Below are 21,736 nucleotides of genomic sequence, written 5' to 3'. Positions count from 1 at the left end.
ATTTCAGTTCTTAAAGGAGAACAGCTTTCATACCCATCTCGCCTGTGTGAAAAAGTAATTACCCCTTGTTAAATTATGAATTGATTGATGTCATTGAGGTGATTAACAACATTTTTTTCACAAAGCTGAGTTCAGTTTCATTGGCACAACATATCACTTAAATGAAACCTGACAAAGTGAAGGAGGCTAAACGATCTTAAAAATCAACACATACCACAAACTAAAGAAAAAGCTGACAAAGTCACTGACACCGATTAATCTGGAAAGCATTACACAGTCATCACTAAGGCTTTGAGAGCCACAGTGAGAGCCATTATCTATAAATGGAGGAAAGTGGGAACAGTGGTGAACCTTCCCACGGGGGACTGGTCTATCAAAATGACTCCAAAAGCACATCAATGACTCATCCAGGAGGTTACAAAAGACCCTAAAACAACATCTAAGGAGCTGCAGGTCTCTCATGTCGCAGTTAAGGCCAGATTTCATGATTCAGCAATAAGAAAGAGACTGGGTAAAAATGGCATCCATGAGAGAGTTCAAGGAGAAAACCACTGCTGGCCAAAAGGAACACAAAGGCTCGTCTCACATTTGCCAAAAAAACCCATCTTGATGACTTTTAGGAAAATACTTTGTGGACTGCCGATACAAAAGCAGAACTTTTCGGAAGGTTTGAGTCTCATTACATTTGCTGTAAAACTAACATAGCAAATAATAAAAGATCACGCCAACAATCAAGCATGATGGTGGTTGTGTGATGGTCTGAGGCTGCGTTGCTGGACTTGGGTTCTACATTGGGACGATGATCCAGGACACACCACCAAGTCCACTTCTGAATGGCTCAAAACACAAAATAAAGTTTGTGCAGAGGCCTGGTCAAAGTCTGGATTTACATTGAGATGCTTTGGGATGACGTCATACAGGCCACGCTTCAAAACCCTCCAGCATAGCTGAATTCAAACAATTCTGTGGGCCAAAATTCCTCAACAGTGACAGGAAAGACTCCAGTTATCCAAAATGCTTTCAGCCAAGGGTGGCACAATCAGTTAAAAGGTTTAGGAGGCAATTACTTTTTCACAGCGCCAGGTAAGTTTGGATAAGCATTTCACCTTAATAATAAATCATGATCTAAAAACTGCATTTTGTATCTTCTCAGGTTATCTTTGTCAAATATTAGAGTTGGTTTGATGAACTGAAACATGTGAGACGAATAAGAAAACAATAAATCAGGAAATGGAGAAATGCATTTGTGCTCTCTGCTGGATAAGCCGTACCTCAATATTGAAATATTGTTTAATCACATATTTAGTGATCCCCCGTTTGTGTTGTGGCCCCTTCTCTCAGTTGTCGGTGCCGCACACTGATGGCCACAACTCTGCTTTCAAACAACAACTCTGATTGTCTTTGTGTCAGTGGGGTATAAACATGCTGTGGAGCTAAGAAACACAAACGTCTTCATTAATTTAATGTTTCTGTTTTTCCACTAGAGACGGGGAGTCGACTCAGCTGCTACGAACACTACAAAATAAGAACAATACCAAAATAAGTGACTGTGATAATTGGATTTGAATTACTCTAAACTACAGCAGTCAGTCAGTAATGATGCCTCTCCCTGCTGAGCCTTTGGTTGCTTTGAGCTCACTTTCCTTTTAAATCAAGTACACTAATTTTAGATAACCATTCACGTGTGCTCCCCTGTTCACCAGTTTATCCTTTGGCCAGTTAACCCTGCATTATTATTGAAGACGAATTTTGAAAGAGGCTGAATGAAAATCAATGAAATTGCTGACATTCAGCTTTAGTTTAATTCATTCAGATTAAAGACTCCAGGCAGTGTGAGTTGCCAGAACAACCAAACACATAATCCTGCTGCTCAGGTGAACAGTTCAGGTGACAATCGAAAGAGCCCAATACTGCCACCATGTGGGGAATTCTGCATACTGCGGCCCACATTTTTTCCGACGTTTTCAATTATTATTATTATTATTATTATTAATAATAATAATAATAATAATAATAATAAAATAACTTTTACAGCTCTGTCTCATCTTTCCACTTGGACACTGCTTTGTAAATAACAGCTGGCCCAAAAGACTGTGTACTCGATCTCCATTAAAAATGTGAGACTAGAGAGCCAATCCAGATAAACCCCGGTGCAGTTTAAGGTACGTTGACATGCTGCAGTCATCACTCTCACATAAAGATATGAAATCCCAACTGGCAGCTTGGTCCTGTCAAAGCTGAGGCAGATGGCGGTTTAATTGTGACTGACTCAGACACAAACACCTTGCGAGGGTGACCTCAATCATCAGAACGATTCTGGTTACACCAGCTGACGTTTGTAGGGGTTAGCTATTTGGCAGACGGGATTCAAGAGGCCTGGGGGGACTTTAAATGGCTGAATGGGCTTGTATACAGTGGTAAACCCCGTTAGATTCCCTTAAAGAAATGTGCGAAATAAAAAAGGAAACGCTCATATTTAAAAAAAAAAAAAAAAAGAATTAGAATTAATAATCCTGAAGTGATTTTCATTTTTCAGACCTGTGCAGTCAGGTTTATTAAAAGCAGATGTGTTAAAAAGAACACAGAGGAGCATAAAGTACAATCCTGAAGTGGTTTTAAGACCCAAGGATGATAGAAAAACATCTTTAAAATCTTCATCTTCTCCACATCTTGCTTAAAGTTGCTTTCATGTAGTTTAAACACCAAAACAATCCCAGGACAATACTGAGACAAAAGTTGAACTCAGCCAAGCTATGAAGCACGGTGGGGGAAATTATTTGCAAATGCTCTGAAACCTCAGGGCCTTGATTTCATTGCTGTCTGATAATTAATCAGACAGCAATGAAATCAGCAGAGAAGGAATTTAACAGGAGTCTCATATCACCGTTAATTTGATCGCATTAGAAAATGAGAAAGCCTCTCTCTCTCAGAGCAGAACGGCAACACCATGCTGGCATTAACCTTTCAAAGTAATCACTGAGACAGTAACCGATCACACGTAATTTAGTATTCTTCAAAAAATTTTATTGAACAAAAGTATCTCAATTCTCATCACGTTGTCGGTGATACAGTACCATAGTTGGATCTTAATGATTCATATATGCACCTCTTCTTATTTTGAATATATACATACAGTGGAGACAAGAATTAAATAACAATGCTCAATAACATTCAGATATATCATATAAAAGCTGAGGACCCCATGATCAACACTTCCATTGGTAAACAAATGCACATAGCAAACGAAAACAAGAGGAAAATGCGTGGCGGGACTAAGGTTATAACTTTCAGCTAAGATGAGAATGTATTTGGTTTCTTGACAGTGAAAGATGAATTTTTTTTTATATATGTGTATATAAAGAGACAGAAACCTAAGCCCTGCTCCATCCACTCTGTTACTGTTCCTACACCTGTTAGACATGCACAACACACATCAAGGGTACAATGGCATCTCTATATTTACCCAGAAACAATTATCTTTGATTTCACTTCTACCTGAAGTGTCACGAACTGTTTAGCTGGCCATGCTAAAGGCAGACAATCCCGATTTCAGGGTGGATTATTAGTGTTCATTTTACTTTTATAAAGACAACTTTGCTCAATTTTTCTTTTTTGCTAGATTCAAAGAGGCCAGGCTTCAGACCTGTCATATGTTCAGTAAAACTGGACTACTCCAAGTCATTTTGTGATTCATTTGTTAATAAAAGAAAGATTTTGTGATTTGTAAAGGCAGTATATCATTTCCTAAATACTCTGAAACAGGGTCTCAGGTAATAACTTTACCATTTTTCCTTTTTAAAGACTTTTTTGGTATAATATCCCTTCCAATGTTCTCATCGGTCAGATGTGAGAAGGTATTTTATTTCCATGGGCAGGCGCTGGAGCAGATCAAGTGGAATTACTCAGGTTAGCAGAAAAAAGCTTTTTATTATTCTTCAGTCAGTATCGTGAAATACTGGAGAACAGTAACATGTCCAGCGTGACACTATAAAGCATGAGCACAGAGTTATGAACGACTGGCGTACTATGGCGAGTGCAGTGCAGCCCTGGAGCCAGTAGTAATGGGTACAAGGTGGCACATTTGGTTACACAAATAAAACATTTAAACTCTACAGGAAATCAGAAGTCTCCACTATTGCATTAGTGCTCCCACCTAGACTGCTTTTAGGAAGTGCTGTATCCAGATTTTAAGTACTACAAACTAACGATGGGGTCTGTGAAGATGGAAACAAGGAGGGATTTAAGTTAAACAAAAAAAAAGGAGAAATTTAAATGAGGAGAAAATGAGGAATGGTGAAAACTCTGAGACAAAGGGCAAAAGGCAAGAGAGTGATTCTGGTCACTTTGTGAAGTCACTGAATGAAGAAGCAACAGTTTAAACCTCCAGAGAGGAAATTAATTTAACTATTTTTTAAAAAGAGACAAAAAAAAAAAAAAAAGCATCAACTCTGTAACAAGCATTTCTTAAAAAGAAAAAAAAAAGTGAAGAAAATAAAACAATGGCCAGCGATTCGACAGGACAACACCAGAGTTAGGTCCCACAGAGGTCTGAGTTCTCTCTGAACTCTTAAATGTCTGTTCTCCTGTGTGGATTAAGAGCAATGGTGTAACTTACAATGTGCGTGCTAGTAAATGGACATTATGTATGACATCAGAAGGAGAGCTCAACACCCAACAAGGCTTCAGGCGTTCTGTTAGCAGCAGATTTGGTCACTGCAGTTTGCACATCTTAGATTGAGAGGCTGTTTTGTTTTTTCCTTTTTTCTCGTATTTAATTCTTTTGGCATGGTGTTGTAAATGAAGGATGCAGATATTTGCTGACACAGTGCTGGCTGTCTTCAGGTTAACGGCTCGGTTGGAGAGCTAGAGAAAGTTTCACCTGCTCACTGCTAGCACAGATAAGACGCGGAGGTGCGAGAGAGGATCTAGACGTGGTACAGACGCCACAGCAAGAGGGTCCCGAGCTAAGGCTTGAGTTAAGACAGTCGGGGAGTGGCATTAGTGTTTGGTGTATGAGAGTGCATGTGTGTGTGTGTGTGTGTGTGTGTGTGTATGAGCATCCAGTGTAGGTGTGAGGGTGTGTAAATCACAGCAGCGCTTTGACCAGGTACAGCTTCTCCCCATGTTCGCTGGTGAAGATGGGAGCTTTCTTGTAATGCTCCACAAGTTCATCCATGGAGTTAAACCTGCGCTGGCCAATACAGTACACTCCGTCTGACAGCTGCACTTTAAAGTGCTTATTCTTACCCACCGCCTTCAGAGACACGGAGAAGTCACTGGGCTGAAAAACAAAAAGGCAGACAGTTGTTACGGTTAGAAATGTGAGAGAATGACTGGGGGAAAAATGTGGAATTAAATTCAAAAGCAGACTGTGTTACAACCAGCAGGTGGCAGCATACGCCTAAACTTAAAGAGCTTGAACTACATTCATCCAACTGCAACATGTGAAATTCTGGTGTTCCGTGAGGAAAATAAATAAATAAATAAAATGAATAATCCCATATACCATCCAACCCCACGTAGAAAGGTGTTTTAATGCATGTCAATGCTCTTCTTAGATGTTCAGTCCGTGCAGAGTTTTACTCTTAACGCTTCAATTTCCACTGCTGTAAGTGGGACGTTTTTTCTGAGGTTACCTAAAATCCGAGTTTAAAGTGTGACCGCATGCAAGCTGTATTTATGACATCAAAAACGTGCTGAAGAAATCTGAAACCCTGCACCAAGAGACAACCTAATCTTTTTTAGATGCACTTAAAATAAAAAAAAAGAAGAAATTCACTTCATAACAGCTGACATCAGATGGCTGCAGTGCAATGACAGAGGTGATCTACAGCAACAAATAATATACAATTCAATTTAACGGTCACCGTGAATTGTCCTTTTCATTAAAAAGAAAAACTTTTTTTAATCTAATAAACTGTCCTGCATGGAATCGCCTTTATTCCTCATAACACAAAGATGCATTTCAAAGCTGTTGGTTTGTAACCATTTTCAGCCAGTAATGAAGCCACAAAGGCTTTTGCTCCAAACCAGATTTATGCCTTCCTTAATCAGCAGCTTTTCAGCCGTGCTTGCATAACTGAAGATATTTCAAGACAAGCTTGTTAACAATATTATGTGTTGTAGGTACTTTATTAGGTTATACAATGTCACTGGACCACAAAAAATGGTGGTTACGGAGAGAGCACTGTGCAGGCTATGCCAGCATACACTCGCTGGCAAATTCATGTTCAGGTGCTCGTCAATAAAAATATCTAATCAGCCAATCATATGGCAGCAATTTAATGCATTCAGGCATGTAGATGTGGTCAAGATGACGTTCTGAAGTTCAAATTGAAAACCAGAATGGGAAAGGAAGGTGACTAAACATTAGGGGTTGGGGAAAAAATCGATACTGTGTAGTATCGTGATATTTTGTTTGCTAATAACGTATCGATACAGGGACAGCAGAAATCGATATTTTGTTACAAAAAAGGTTTTTGTGCTCTGACTTCAGAGCATGTTGATCCTTTTTCTGAGCGAGAATCCTGACATTCCTTCACTGTCCAAATGTGTTTAACTTTTTTTTGGCAGCAATAAACATGACAGTTTACTTATTTTAATTTAAGACATGTTTTATTTTAATTAAGTTTAAAACTTTTTTATTTAATGTAAAATTATATTTTGTTTTATTTTACTTTCAAATTCTTCAGTTGCTGAAGGAGCTGCATAGTTCAGAATAGCTATAATTGTACCAGATGGTTGCATTCAGTTAAGTTGGACTAGACTGTAATACAAACCGTTCAGTTTGTCAACAATAAAACTGACTGAAATGAGAGAAAGACTGAGTGTGAGACTTTGATATTAGATAAAATGAATATTGATAAAGTTTACCTTTATGTACAGAATCTGAATATCGCAAAATATTTTTAAAAATTGCAATAATATTGTATCGTGCGTTAAGTATTGTGATAATATCGTATCGTGGGATGTATGGTGATTCCCACCTCTACTAAACATGTGACTGAACTGACACTGTCATTGGCACCAGACAGGCTGGTCTGAATATTTCAGAAACTGATGATCTACTGGGATTTACTACACAGCCACCTCTGATGTTTACAGAGAATGGACTGAAAAGGAGAAAATATCTGCTAAGTGGCAGTTCTGTGTGAAAACGTCTTGTTGATTTCAGAGGTTAGAGGAGAAGTGCCAGACTGCTTGGAGCTGACAGGAAGAGAACATTAACTTAAATAACTACTTGTTACAACTTAGGTGCGCAGAAGAGCATCTCTGTATCCACAGTACGTTGAACCTTGAAAGAGATGTACTACAGCAGCTGAAGACCACATCTGGTTCCACTTCTGTCAACTAAGAACAGGAAACTGAGGCTGCCACTCACATGGGCTCACCAGAATTGGACAACAGAACACTGGAAACACTGGAATTGTTGCCTGGTCTTAATAAGTCCCTATTTCTGCTTCAACAATCAGATGGTAGAGTTTAACTCAGAATCCATTCTGCCTTGTATCAATGATTCAGGCTGGTGGTGTAACTGTGCGGGATATTTTCTTGGCACACTTTGTACTCCTTAGTAGTAACTAAGGATCATTTATCAACAGCTGAGCATTGTTGCTGACCATGTCTATCCCTTGAACAGCCCAGTGTACCATCTTCAGATGTGGTTACATGATAATGCACCATGTCTCAAATCATCACAACATGACAGTGGGCTCTCTGTAATCAAATGCCGTCCACAGTCATCAGATCTCAGTCCAATAGATCAACTTTTGTATGTGGACGAAGAGTTTCGCATCATATGCAGCTAGCAAATCTGCAGCAGCTGTGTGACGCCATCACTTCAACGTGGACCAAAATCTCTGAAGAATATTTCAACACCTTGTTGAATCTGTGCCAAGAAGATTTAAGATAGTTCTGAAGACAAAAGGGGGTCCAACGTGGTGTAACTAATGAAATGGCACGTACTGGAGTGTAATTATTATGAGCTTCAGCAGCAACGCATCACTGAAAAAACTTGATTTGACCAGAAGCCTTTTGTTGTTATTAGTGTAAGCAACAGCAAAGGGTATATTCTGTACAGATTTAACACAGTTCTACAAATTAAGCTTTTAAGTAGTTAAAAAGATGGATGAAGAAAAAAAAGAACACAACAATCCTTGCTAGAAGTTATTTTCACTGAGAGTGTAATTACTGTAGCAGTTTCAGGTTAAATATGTCTCCGACCAGCTGCTTCTGCTCTAAGCATGTGAATGTGAAAAATCATGTGATTGCTTATCAGGTTGCGTCTAATGTTTGTGTTAAATAGGACTGATTACTAAAAAGGTCAAGATTTCATATACATCATGTCTTTAAGCTTTTAAAATACTTAAACGCAGGTCCTGACATGGAGAAACATGCGGACTATATTTCCAAACTGCTCTTTTTTTTCCTACCAGGATTCATCGTCAGTTTCTCCCAGTATCCAAAATACTACTCTATCATGACTTCACCCAAGTGACTCACCGATGACTCGCTGTCTCGTATGAGGAAGTCACCCTCTTCGCCTTTCTCGTTGAGTATGCACTCAGCCTGGTGTCTGGTGATGTTGCCGTAGTACCAGTCCCTGCCAGCGAACCTCCCTGAGCGTGCCGGTGCCAGGAGGCGGTTCTGTGGGGAGCTCGACGTAGAGGAGGGCGGGCCAGGCCGCTCGTCCAGCATCGCCACATAGTTTTTAGGTACCAGGCCCACCATGCCACGTGAGTTTTTACACCTCCACCACTCTGGGTCGTTCTCGGGCTTCTCCACCACTTCCATGACTTCTCCCTTCTCAAAGTTTAGCTCCTCCTCTGTCACAGAGTTGAAGGGGTAGAGAGTCTGAACCAGGTGAAGAACTCCCCCACGGCCACCTGTGCGCCCGTTTGCCAACAAAGTTCCTTGAGAAGCTTCGAGGTATCCCCGCGAGGAATCGCCCTCCCCTCTATCATCTGACCCTCCGAGCTCCTCTTGGACGTAATTGGAGGGAAACCAGCCTACCCGCCCCGCCTGATTGCCCCGCCACCAGCCGTCACTGCACTTCTCCATCACGATCACTCTGGAGCCTTTCACCAGGGTCAGCTCATCATCCCTCTCTGCTGTGTAGGCAAACTTAACTGTAGCAGGGATATTGAGGTCATAGATTCTCTCTGGTGCTCCTACCCCAACTCCTCCACCCCCACTGCCATTGGAGGGGTACTCTGTGTCTGAGCTTGGTGTTGGGGAAGCATCTCGGGCACTCGTCTTCCTCTTAGTTTTTCCTAAACCTGTGCACATAAACAGAAACAAGAGCAACGTTACACAGATGGTAGCAAACACACAATTTTTTCCCCACATTTCTACCAGATTAGTCATATCATAATTTGGTCTCCACAATACCCAACTTTTCTTACCAGGTCGACACCAATTGTGTCTGTCTGGTGCTAGTTAACAAATCTCATATGTCCCCATAGCTTGTCTTATACATGTCAGTTCAAATAACTGGATAGATCGCTCATTCTACTCTGCATGTACTTTCCTGGTCAGACTTGTTCCAAATTGTTGACTATGCCACTTTCCAGTAAAGAGTCAACATGGCAGACTTCTCTCACTTGCGTCATACTTTCACTTCATTTGTACAAACGGTCCTCTCACATACACCTAGTTGGTTTAGTGTGTTTAACCATGTCTGCCCAGCTTAATAACCTAGTTAATCTGCAAAGGTGCAGAATCCATTCTGCATCCAAACTTGCATTTAGAGATAAAGATGTGATCATTTTTAGGATGAAAAGGCTTTTGTGAAGCATTGAATAGTTTAGTTTTAAAATTTTGTCGTTACAAATTCTAATAAAGAGAACAAATCAAACAATAGATAAAGATGCAAAGCAGTGCATGGAGGGGAGAAAAAAAGAAGAAAAAAATTGATACATTCAAGCTTTCAGTCATTGTGATCTTTTTATATGAATAGTGCTGTGAAAACTTTTTTTTTTTTTAAACAATTTTAAACAGCTTGAAAGTCCGTTTATTCCATTCTCTGTAGAGATGATTCCATACTGCTTCAACAGTGTTGAGGTCCAGGCTCTGAGGAGGCTTGGTACATTTTTACTCCACCAGCAGCATGTTTGGGATCACTGTCATGCTGAAAAATGAAGTTGTTGCCAATCAGAAACATTATAGATGATATTGCACGGGGATCAAAATCTGATGGTACTTTTCTATTTTGACAAGATCCCGAAAACCACTGGCTGAAATGCAGCCTCAAACCATGACAGAGTCATGCCTGTAAAAACTCCGTTGTACATGTCTCCTGAGTTCCTCTGTATACACGGATGATCATTTACACCAAAAATTTCAATTCTTTCCAGTTCTTGTGAAATTTTGCAGTAGCAGTTTCAATTTATCTCAGTCTTTTATAGTTCCCAGCTGTCATTTCTTTTGTCCTGCACTTGTCCAGTTCAAAAATTAAAAAAATAAGTACACTCTGGAGATATGCCTAGTTTTCTGCTAAAGCTCTTTCAATTCAATTTTATTCGTACAGTGTCAAATCACATAACAGTTGCCTCAAGGCACTTTGTAAAACTGCCGTCTTTGGCATTTTTCATATATTCAACTAAAGAAATGGGAACACATTATGTGTTTTTGTGACAGGGTGCTATTAACAGACCGCCTAAGGTAAAAATTAGTTCCTTGCTATACTATTATGACACAACAATGGTTCATCCCTTGAGGCAGGTGCCTTTTTCTGCTTCAGTGACTCATAGGTGAATGTTAAGTTGCTTAATAAAAACAGCAGCAAACTGCAAAACAGCAACAAAAAAAACATTCCTGTGAAAATGGTCAGGTACTAGGATTGGACTGAAAACGAACTAAAAAGCAGCCACTGTGCAAAAAACATTGAAAGACCTTCAGAAAGCCTGGAGAAGCATTCCTCAAGACTACATTTAAAGTAGAATAAAATCTGGTTGCTTGGAAGCCACATAAAGAAATGAGGGGAGCTCAGGATTTTTGCACAGTAATGTAAACACTGCTGGAATGACGGCAGCCGTTGTCGTTAACATGTGGGTATGGTGATTTTGTCAGAGTGGCTACAAAAATGTATTTTTATAGAGCAGAGCAGCACCTTGGAAACAGCTGTTTTGACTGCTGCTTAACATGGGCCGTACTTCTGTTATTTAAAACTCCTTCAGCTATATGATAATACAAACATGGGTAAATGAGAACAGCTTTTCTGGGATTTCTCCTGTCGTAAAATAAAGTGTATATGAAATTACCGGTAGATAGTAGCAGATGAGCCAACAGATGCAACTAACTGACAAAAAGGCTGATAATAAATTGCACTGAATCACAAAATTTGCAAAAATCTGTATTAAATCAGTCGTCAAGTCTTTCACTGAATTACAGTTTAGTAGTTCTGACGTTCATACATATGGGCCCCATATTGTACCAACACTAAACATATAGAGATATTTCTGTTGTTGTGGGAAATGGCATCAAAAATGAACCAAAACTGCTGGAAGGATGAAGCTTCTTGATCATCTCACATTTTGTGGGTCTTCAGACTCACTGGAGGGATGTTCATAAGCAATCAAAAACTGAATTTTGCATAATATGTTCCCTTAATCTTGTAAGAAATAACTAAACACTAATCAGTTCTTGTATACGAGCAGTAATGAAAGTTGCAATAACCTGAAGTAGATAACTGGAAGTAAGCAATAGTCAGAATGGCCTCGGCTGCTAGGGGAAAGGAGGCAGTTACAGTCACAAGAAAACTAATTGAGGTTGCAAGTTGTACTCATGGGCTGTTTGAAGCATTTCAAGTGCAAAAAATACTTTAGATACAGGATATGCTATGAGAAACCTCAGAGGTAAAGGGCAGAGTGATACTCGCGATATTAGAATTAACAAAGAGCTACTCCTCCACTCACACCGAGCACCCCCGCTACTCATAAGGATTGAAATGAAAGCTCATTATCTGCTTGGTATTCTGACAACATCATCTACAGGCCGTGCACACATCTATTTAAATCAAAAGGCTGAAAATAGTTGGTGCTGACAGGGAATGAAAACTGGAGCAGCCACCATGGGCTTGATAATGACAGGCATATCTAGGATCAAAGTCAACTCCTGTCTTACCTGTCTCTGACTTTTTCATTCATGTACTTTCAAAGAGAAGTATTTAAAAACGCGCGTGCATTTCAGTGAGACCTCAAGTTAAAGTCTCTGAGCTGAACATAACCAAGGAGGTCTCCTCTTTTCTCAAATTCATGTTAAAATAATAATGATATGCCACACGGCTGACAACATTTATACCATTTACTTGACAGTTGAGGCTTGTGTCATATGCTCATGTGTGCCACTAATGAGTGAAGTGAGCATCTTGACAGCTAATCACCCATTTGTGCCACAGAGCAAGCTGAAATGTCACTGCTGAATAGAACATTTACATTGTTTTGAAAATTGCAGGGTTCACACAGAGTACCATGAAACTTGTTGGCAGAGAGAGGGAGGAGAGAAGAAGTGGAGTGAAGAGAGACAAGGGGTCCCTTGGCAGCTGTTCCACACACACACATACACAAAACATGCAGGAGACCAGGCACATCAGAGGCCACAGCTGACAAAAATGCAAAGAAGAGGGATGAGACAGGAATAACAAACAGATCATGTTTATGGATAGCATATATCTGATAGCTGTGTGTGTGTATGAGTGTATGGGGGAATATTCTGTATCCAGTGACTGCAATCCAACTACTAGACTCTTGGGCCCATTTCAGGTGAACCTTTACGGATAATTAAACACACAGACATACACACACCACCAAAGTAAAGACACCTGACTGCATGGGGGTGGGGGTGTGTGGGGGGTTTACTTGTCAAAGAGGCTAAATCATCCTTTGGCAAGTTAACACTGATACGCGCTATAAAGTGGGAAATGAATTCTACAGTGTTTCTCCCTCGTTCAAGTACATATATGGACCGAAGCCAAAAACGGCTCAGCTGTTCAGTCTGTACCTCACTAGTGTAGCGCCCAGTCAAAGATGCCAGGGTTAATTTCTTTCCTAGCGGAAATGTTGCTTTTATGTTAAAAGCTGTGGTGGCAATCGACTAGAGTCTCATTCAAACATGCACTGCACCACCGTATTTCTATAGGCATCCAATGGTCTTTAACCTGACAGATCTCTAGTACAATCCCCGAGTAATCACTAACTGTGCCCATTTAAGAACACCAGCAACAATTGTCTAATTCAGAGCAAACGAGTGGGCATCATGTGTCCTCCCTCCTGCATGTTCTAACCAGGCAGCTTCTCCAACTAAACCAGAGTACTTCCAGTACCAAGAACCTGTCCGACTATACCCTGCTGAGCACCATGTGTGAGAAAGCCCAGTTGTGAACAATGTCTATCGACACTGTATAGATTTTTCTCTGTGTGTTTTGTAATAACAGCTCAGTGAACTAAAAAGTTGATTCTGGCAATGCTTGTTGCCACACACCAAGAACTCTTGAGCACATGCGTGAAAAACTGATCACGGTCAGGGGTCTCTATTAAGTCATTAGGAACATTAATGTACAAGTGACCTATAACTGAATGATAGAAAGCAATGGTACCTATCCTAGATAGGTACACATACCTCTCAGGTGCACATTTTTCCCCCCTAGTCATTTCCACTTCAAGGCACTGGCCTACTGGTTTGAGCAGCAGCAGGCTTTATTCTCTCCTCCCACACATTCACTCCAAAGTTCACCTACCTCTTCATCTTCTGAAAGAAGACTCGATTTTCAAGCCCAGAGGACTTCAACTCAGAGGGAAGTGAGTTGATGAAAGCCTCAGTGTCTGCATGTTGCAGCATATTGCTTCACTCTATAACTTAGAGTTGAGGACAGTTGAGGGGAAAGTTACTGTAATAAATAAGTCCACAAAATCCAACATTGCCCAGCAGCAAGTCTGTGCAACAATCAAAAAGCAATACCTGGTCCTGGAGGAAAGTATTGGCACTGACTCATCGAGTGGTATGATTTAGGAGTAGTTGAAGTGAATCACATGTGAGCAATGCGTGTGTGTGTGTGTGTTTTTTTTTTTTTTAATAGCAGCGTTGCTCTGTTGATATGAGTGCCATGGGAAGCAGCTATGGACACCAGTATACCACTAGTGAGCCATGGGGATCTTAATGCATTACTGTGTGTTAACACCAGCATAACCTGCCAAAAGGCTCAAAGGAGACAAATGAGGTTGCTAAAAGTGTATGATAAAAGCCCCCTTTTATCATACACTTGTTTACATTTTGTGTGTGGTATTGCCCAATTGGCCATTAGCAGTTTATATTTGTACTGTGCCCATAAATCTATTAGCATACAAATATAACTGGATTACTTTCATATTTTAAAAAATTCATTTTTTGTTCTGCTGAAAGTCTACTTCTATTACAGATCATATAAAACATATTCAGTATAGTTGCTGGTAATCTGACTCTGTTGTAGGGATGTGCAATATGACAAAAATCTCATATCCCGATATAAGACATTTATTGTCCTGACAACGATATAAATCACAAAAATGTAACATTTTCTGTAAATTCTGTGAATCTCGGGCAGCTCGACTTGCGTGAAGTGTTTCCAGCTGGGTGTCCTTTACCTGGAGTCCATGAATGAAACTATACATTTTTAGACATAAGTTGTAACGGCCACCATTTTCTTTCAACGTTTGAGTCTAAGGTTTATTGTTTAGCACCTGACGGCTCTTTTTTGCTTCTCATCCGTAAACTCTCTGCATACTCTTTCACGTGATTCGGTTTATTTTGAAAAGTCTCAAAAGGATCTTGAGCTTTATTGTGAAAGGTTTACGTGGGAAAACAAACAAGCGGACAGCGGAGCCACGTGATGGTTTTACCATCATTGTTGCTAACGACAACACGTAAAAACAGGCTCTTGTCCATCCGTAGTGTGGTTCTATTAAATATAAGAGAAAGAGAGAACTTTAAGAAATTAATATAGCCACTACAGTGACAATCAAAACGATGAAAAAACATTGCTTAGTTTATTTCACAACACCACAAAACAAACGGTAGCGTAATAGGAAACAATAGACATTTTTATATCATCATTCGATATATATCATTATATCGAACAGCCCTACTCTGTTGTGTTAAAAAAGATGGGTGATCAGAAGTTGCTAGAACCCAAGACCTAGAGGACTAATAAAGTGTGCTTGAAATGACTGCACATTCTTTTGAAGCTTGTATAGTTTAAGCAGGACACAGGTCTATTTAACCTAGCACTGACAATGACCATGTTTATTAAAAAGTGTTAAGTGAAATGGGCCATGGGTATGCCGCTTTTTAACCTGAGACAGGAAGAAGTGTTTTGCACAGCTCCATATTCACCCACGCACCATCACTCACTGATCGCAGCAGTACAAACAAACAAACAGACAACAACAATAACAACAACAAAAAAAAAAACCAACAGGTGGACGGAAATCTAACTTTTCAATATGTTGCACATTGAGTACTGGCCCAGTTTCAGGATTAAGTAGGACTTTAGCTGAATTCTTTCAGTCATTACTGTTTTTATTTCCTGGGAGAGCAAAGTGGGGCACAAGGCAGCACGCAGCCATTTAGAGTTCAATTTTGCCTCGAGTGATGTTGATGATACAGCCACATTAAAGCACAGAAAATGAAAAGGAAAAGCTGAAGATAACAATAATTATAGACTACCAACATGCTGCATAAACACAATGGACTGACTGAAGAGATGAAAAATAGAAGAAAAAGGCCAGGCTGCTGAGAGGATGAAATAATCAAGCTCCCAGCCAATCAGATTCTCCATTTCAGTGTGTAAGTTCCATTAGCGGCTGACCTCACCTATTGCTCATCACTTCATCATGACAGCGTACTCGCCTATTGAATTTTCTCTGGCTTTTAACACTAAAGAGCTACTAGCTGGAAGCACGCTACTTAGACTGAAATGGAACTAGGCCATAATGATGTAGTCGATATGTAACTTAGTCAGGGGACAGAGAGGTAATCCATCATTCTCGCACAACCATTAGGCGGTTGATTTCTCCACTAATTAAACCACTGATCATAGAAAAGCAGAGACCTACAGTGACGGAGAAAAGAGCTGATGGGAACAATACTGAGGTGGGGGAGTGAGTGAGGGGATGCTATTGTCTCTGTACACAGTGAACTCTTATGAGGGTGACAGTGGCAGGCTGTGCCACGCTAGCCCACATGAGGCTACAGAGTTTCCCCGAGGGCTGGTAGCCACAGAGCTGAGAGTAATCAGAGCATTAGGCTAGACTCCTTTTAGCTCTTTCTCTATTCTCCACTTCACTGTCCTCCCCTCAAATCTAAATATGGGTGCCTTTCAGGGCCACACAGTTACTATTTTTATTCCAGTTGCGCATCTTGATCATCCCCCCGTTAAAATTTAACAGCAGGCATTTCTATTTTTTCCCCTTCTCACCATATCAGTCTCTTCTTCACAAAAAAAGGTATGTCATACTAAAAGTGTCAAAACAGATGAATTTCAGTGTTGCTCTGCCTCCGGCTCTTTTCCTGCTACAAAAAAAAAACAAGAGCAGGCTTATTTCTTGATGTCGGCTGTTTACCAGGACACACCACAAATCTGTAAGCGATCGGCCATCTCATTTGTGAAGGCTATTTTTCTCGGTGGTCACCTCTGTGGCATTTGTACTCCGGGGGGCAACTTCTCTCCAATCATTTTGTCACCCTACTCCTAAAGTCCAAAAGAAATATGTAAAAATAACTCAGATATCAAGTATTCGACTAGCGCGTGTTCTAACAGGACCCCACTGTGAGACTATTTGTCTTGCTACGAGTTATAATGAATTAAACAAATACCAGGATGCCTGACAGCCATCACAGATCATATTTTGGAGCCGTAGCTGAAAGCTCAGAAATAGATTCCACTGTGCAGCCGCACTAAGGAGCTCACCGTTAATTTAGGAATGTCTGAAAATACCAACATGCGCTACTGTACAAAAAGTTAAAGTCAATGCTCTCCGGCACGTGTGAAAGCCCTGTGTGCCACATATTCAGTCTATGCCACTTTAAGCTGCTGTATTATGCATGAGGTCACATGTAAACTCTACTATATCTCTGTTGATGTCTTGATTGCAAGACAGGCAAGCACATAAAAGAATTACACTTATTTTTCTTTTAAAAGTTTGTCAAACTTGATGCTAACAGACAAACTTTGCTGTCTTTCATCCATATTGTTTTTATAATTGGCTATTACAAAGAAAACCTCTATTTTTGATCAGGGTGCTTAAATGGTGAATGTTAAATGTATTTAATTCATTTAGCCATACTATATTCTCTGCAATCCCTGTCACAGGCTGACAGCTATGACAGGCTGGCAACATGTAATGTCTAATATATTCAAGTCACGAATGGGGACTGAGAGACAAGAGTGCTGACAGCTGAGAGCAATGGGCAACTCAACAAGATCCCTGCAGGGCACAGTAACAGCTCCCAGCAAGGGGGTAGACATGGTGAAGAAATCATTTTACTTTTTTTGAGAGAGAGAATTCAAGCAAACACAAGTGCACACACACAGACATCTGTTTAACACCGCATCTTATCTCCTCCACCACGGCGCACAGAGTATTGAAAAGAGGATGCAGAGATTTTCTGCTTTTACTGAGAATAATCTCCTGGCAGTAGCAACTTGTACACACAAGGCAACCTTTGACTTCTAAGCAGCGTGTGACTGAATTCCTCTTACCCAGAGTGTCTTTGATGTTCTTCACAAGTGAACCTTTCTTCAGGCTGTTCTTGCGCTCGACGTAGTTTGATGGCACATATCCCGTTTGATTGGAGGCGTTGCGGACACGCCACCAGGTCTTCGAGTCGTCCAGGAGGAAGAGACGCTCATTTTTACGGATGTCAAGTTCCTGGTCCTGCTGGGCCGTGTAGTCCCACTTGGCTACAACAATCACCTCCTCTGTCATCTTTCATGGAGTCCTCCTGTGGGGGGGGGAAGAGAAACCTGGAGTGAGCCAAGGACAAACTCTTTGCGAACTGCCATACAAATGGTGTACATCAGTATACACATTCACTTATGTGCTATTAGTAAGCACATAAGTTAATTATTATAAGGAAATACTGCTTCTGACTCATCACCTGACTCCAGCCATTAGGCAAGTTATATTTAATCTATGAATCACAACCATAAAGTTGTTATTTTGTTACTTATTAACCAGATTTGCTGTCCAACATTATTAACAATGACAATTACTAACAAAAAACTGCAAAAACATCTTTTACAAAATGTCAAAATATGTATTTTTCCCCCTAATGCAAAGGATAATTTAGAGGTGAGTTTATGTGAGGCTCTGCACTGCTGTGACACATAAGAAGTCATTACAAAAATAATCCATACTCATCCCTGCACAAAGTTATTAAACCGCTTATCCCAGCTCACACTGGGCATTATTCTGCATACACCCTGTACGGGGGTTCCAGTCTATCAGAAGGCTAGATTACGTAAGCAAGCTAAATATGACAATCTCATGTTTGTGAGTCATATTTAATCAAAATTTAAATAGATAATTCATTGGATGGAGACTAGAACAACTCTTCAAACTGCTAATGAAATTCTTACTGGCAAACTTTTTCTTTTTCAGGACAACGGTGCTAAAAACATCAACCCCTCAAAATAAATAAATAATAATTCTCAAAGGACTTCTTTGGTAGAAAACAACAAACACACAAAATCAATTTGTGTGCTCATTTTGAATTCACCCTCCTCAGCACGCACACACATCCACATTACTTTGCCTATTAGATTTTTCTGACAGACAGTGAGCAATTACATGCTCTACTTCACCAAGCTTTAGGTAAGGTCATTCGACGTGAGGCATTGACAAGGAATCACTTATGATGCAACCAAATTTGGGGGAAATCTGCACAGAGATATAAGGAATGTTTGATGGAATTTTTTACTCCAGTTTGTGAAAATCCGCTCTGTGATAAAAGCCACCTCATGGTATGAGAACCATCTTAACAATCCAGTTTATATTTAGCTCTCTGCCAAGTAAGGAGTCTACAAGTGGAAGCTCGATTACTTCAAGACATGACTGACGAGAAATTAGTGGAGATTACAAGGAGCCTTTTGAAGATACGGATAAGTTAAATAATTGACAGTTGAAAGGGGTGTTATAAAGCTTTTTTGCCATCTATTGCCAAGCAACTTAATCAAATAAAACTGCCCGTTTGATATCTACAGTCTAATCTAATGTAAGGCTATCAGGGAGCTATTGTGAGGCACCGAATTACAGCAGTAACAAAGGTCAGGGTTCAAAACAGACAAGCACAAGCATGGGGAGCATATGTATGCATATATGAGCACAACAGTACATGGATTTGACACAAGGGAAACAATCAGCAGCACAGATTTATAATGCAGGGGGATTGTATATTCCCTTACGCCTATAATCATTTACATTTTAGTCTTTAATGAGAGGGCATAGCACAGATAAAGAACAACCACAAAAGAGATTTATGACTCATGAGAAGAGGAGCTGCACAAATTAGACCGTATAAAAAGATTCCATTACTGGTGGAACGATTGATATCTTCTGGGTAGGCTACATTTTATGAAATGCAAATGGAAGCACTCTAAAGCTCCGGCTGTTTTTTCAACCGGAGAGATTCAATTCTGCTTCAATTAGGCCACGACCGCAGAGACAGTGCAGCCGATACAGAATACATTCTTACAGTTACAGCCGAAAGCAGGGTTGTGTGTCACTGCACGACAGCATCTAATAGCCGCTTTCTGTCTCTGCAACAGAACAATAAAAACTGAAATGCAACAGTTTGAGCAGATGAAATCTGCACTCATGAATGTGTCTCTGCTTGTTGTCACTAAGGCTGTCAAACTGGATTTCTTCACGGGCTTGAGCACGGACAACAGAAGAAAGGAAAGGAGGAAGGTTGTGCAACGCTGTCATAGCTTAAGTTCACCCTAAGTTAAATTACTCAACTTTCCAGGAGGTGACAACTTTTAGTGCACTACAAAGAATTCAGTAGGAAAAAAAGAGACAGAAGGGACAGTTTGATTTTCAGGAAAAGCAGCAGCTGTGCTTCTTTGGAGAGGGCAGGAAATTGAAGTGAAAAGGCAGATTTATGACAAGATGAGGGACAGTGACGTCAACTCTTCTAGGAGACAGGAGGTATGTGAACGTGCTGTGGCCTTTATCTGCCCCAGGCTACAGCTTCTAGGCCGAGCTACTTCGGTTGCATGATTACACTAAACCCGAGGAAGTCTGATTGGTTATATGCTGTACAGTTGTCGCTTTTAAGATATTGTAAAGCACATAAGAAGTGTTCAACAGCAATAAATCTGGCCACACTTCTACACAAGAGTGGTTGTTACACTCACTCAGACCTTTGGAGCTGAAAGTCGTTTTCACGCTTGTAGCGCAACTAAATTTGAACAAATCAAGTAAAAAGCAATTACACTGATTCCTAGATCTGAGCTCATTCGTGGTTATACTTTTGACAAACAAATTAACAGCTGCGAACATGCAACCAGCTCCTTCCCTCAACCGATTTGCTGTCATCACAAAATGTCAGTGTCACATATAATCCATTGTATAGACTCTAGAGCGTAACAGCAGGTCTTGCTGCACTTAACTGAACTTTATGTGCTTACTTTTTTCCACCCCACTGGTGTCACCCCAGCGAGTACTCATTAAGGAACAACTGATGATTATTAGATGAGACTGCAGTGACAAACAGGTAGAGAAAAAAAAGCCACAGTACCGTCATGTTATGGGGGAGTGCAAAATGAGTCAGCCTTATGTATCTGTTGATATCAGCTTACTACAGAGAGTATTTGAGCAAAAACATAAGCGAATAGTAAAGCTAACCAAAATAATAAAACGAATCCAAACTAAGACAGTCTTAAATATCAGTATAAACTCCGTAACAATGACACACTGGCCTGATTAAAACATTAAAGACCCATTTGAAACTGTTAATCACATTCTTCATTAATCAAACCACATTTTAAATTGTAGGTATAACGTTGCACAGACATGATGCAATAGTGTGGAGATTGGGACTAAAGTTAGCCGTACTAACAGCTACAGCCTTCCTGCCTTGCAAGCTACCATCCAGATGTCTGTGCAGACACTGCTTAGGTCCTGGGTTTTTTTTTTTAAGTTGTTGGAAAATACAAAACATACAAAGCACAACTGCTGAACAGCAGCAAAACAAAGTGGTTACACATTGCACCAGAGTAACTGAATAATATGTGACCATTTTTCCCCACCATCCTATCATGAGCACTGCACCACCTATCAACCATTAGGCCAATTTCTGTCTCTTTGCCATCCTTGCATCAGGCAGAGTGATGGCAATGCTGCTTCAAATAAAATCTGTCATCCTCCGTCAGCTATCACGTATGACACAGTGGCAGCTGTATCACAGCTCACTGTGATACCCACATCGCTCTTGCTGTTGCAATAAAATCCATCAAGGCAGCTAATACAGAAATCAGTCTGAATGCCTTTTTTGATACAGTGAACTGAGCTTAAAAACAGGATCTGCTAAAGAAAGAAAATTAGAAAGAATTGCCATTTAATAGGATCAAATGACTTCCTTGGTATTATTAACAAACAAGACAGGTGGCTAAACAAAAAGGTCTCTCTCTGCATGAACGCACACAAATATACAGGAAAAGAAAATAAACCAATTTAGGCGAGTGTGAATTTGAAAGGTG

General features: G+C 40.2%; 1 protein-coding gene across 2 annotated transcripts in view; it reads right to left on the bottom strand.

The window, feature by feature from the left end:
* Window positions 1-3,001: 3,001 nt before the first annotated feature.
* nck2a (NCK adaptor protein 2a) overlaps window positions 3,002-21,736 on the bottom strand; it is a 41,097-nt gene continuing 22,362 nt past the window's right edge. For both annotated transcript variants that reach the window (XM_005945096.3, XM_005945097.3), the window contains exons 2-4: window positions 17,735-17,976; window positions 8,503-9,278; window positions 3,002-5,281 (exon numbers count right to left, since the gene is read on the bottom strand). In XM_005945096.3, the coding sequence (XP_005945158.1) occupies window positions 5,087-5,281; window positions 8,503-9,278; window positions 17,735-17,960 (1,197 nt within the window). In that variant the 5' untranslated portion in view covers window positions 17,961-17,976 and the 3' untranslated portion in view covers window positions 3,002-5,086. The remainder of the gene's footprint in view (window positions 5,282-8,502; window positions 9,279-17,734; window positions 17,977-21,736) is intronic.

This window comes from Haplochromis burtoni, unplaced genomic scaffold, assembly GCF_018398535.1.
Source record: "Haplochromis burtoni strain Fernald_Lab_line unplaced genomic scaffold, NCSU_Asbu1 Contig_432, whole genome shotgun sequence".
In the NCBI taxonomy this organism is placed as follows: Eukaryota; Metazoa; Chordata; class Actinopteri; order Cichliformes; family Cichlidae; genus Haplochromis; species Haplochromis burtoni.
The sequence above is the reverse complement of the archived record's forward strand: the minus strand, read 5'-3'. Positions and strand labels throughout refer to the sequence as shown.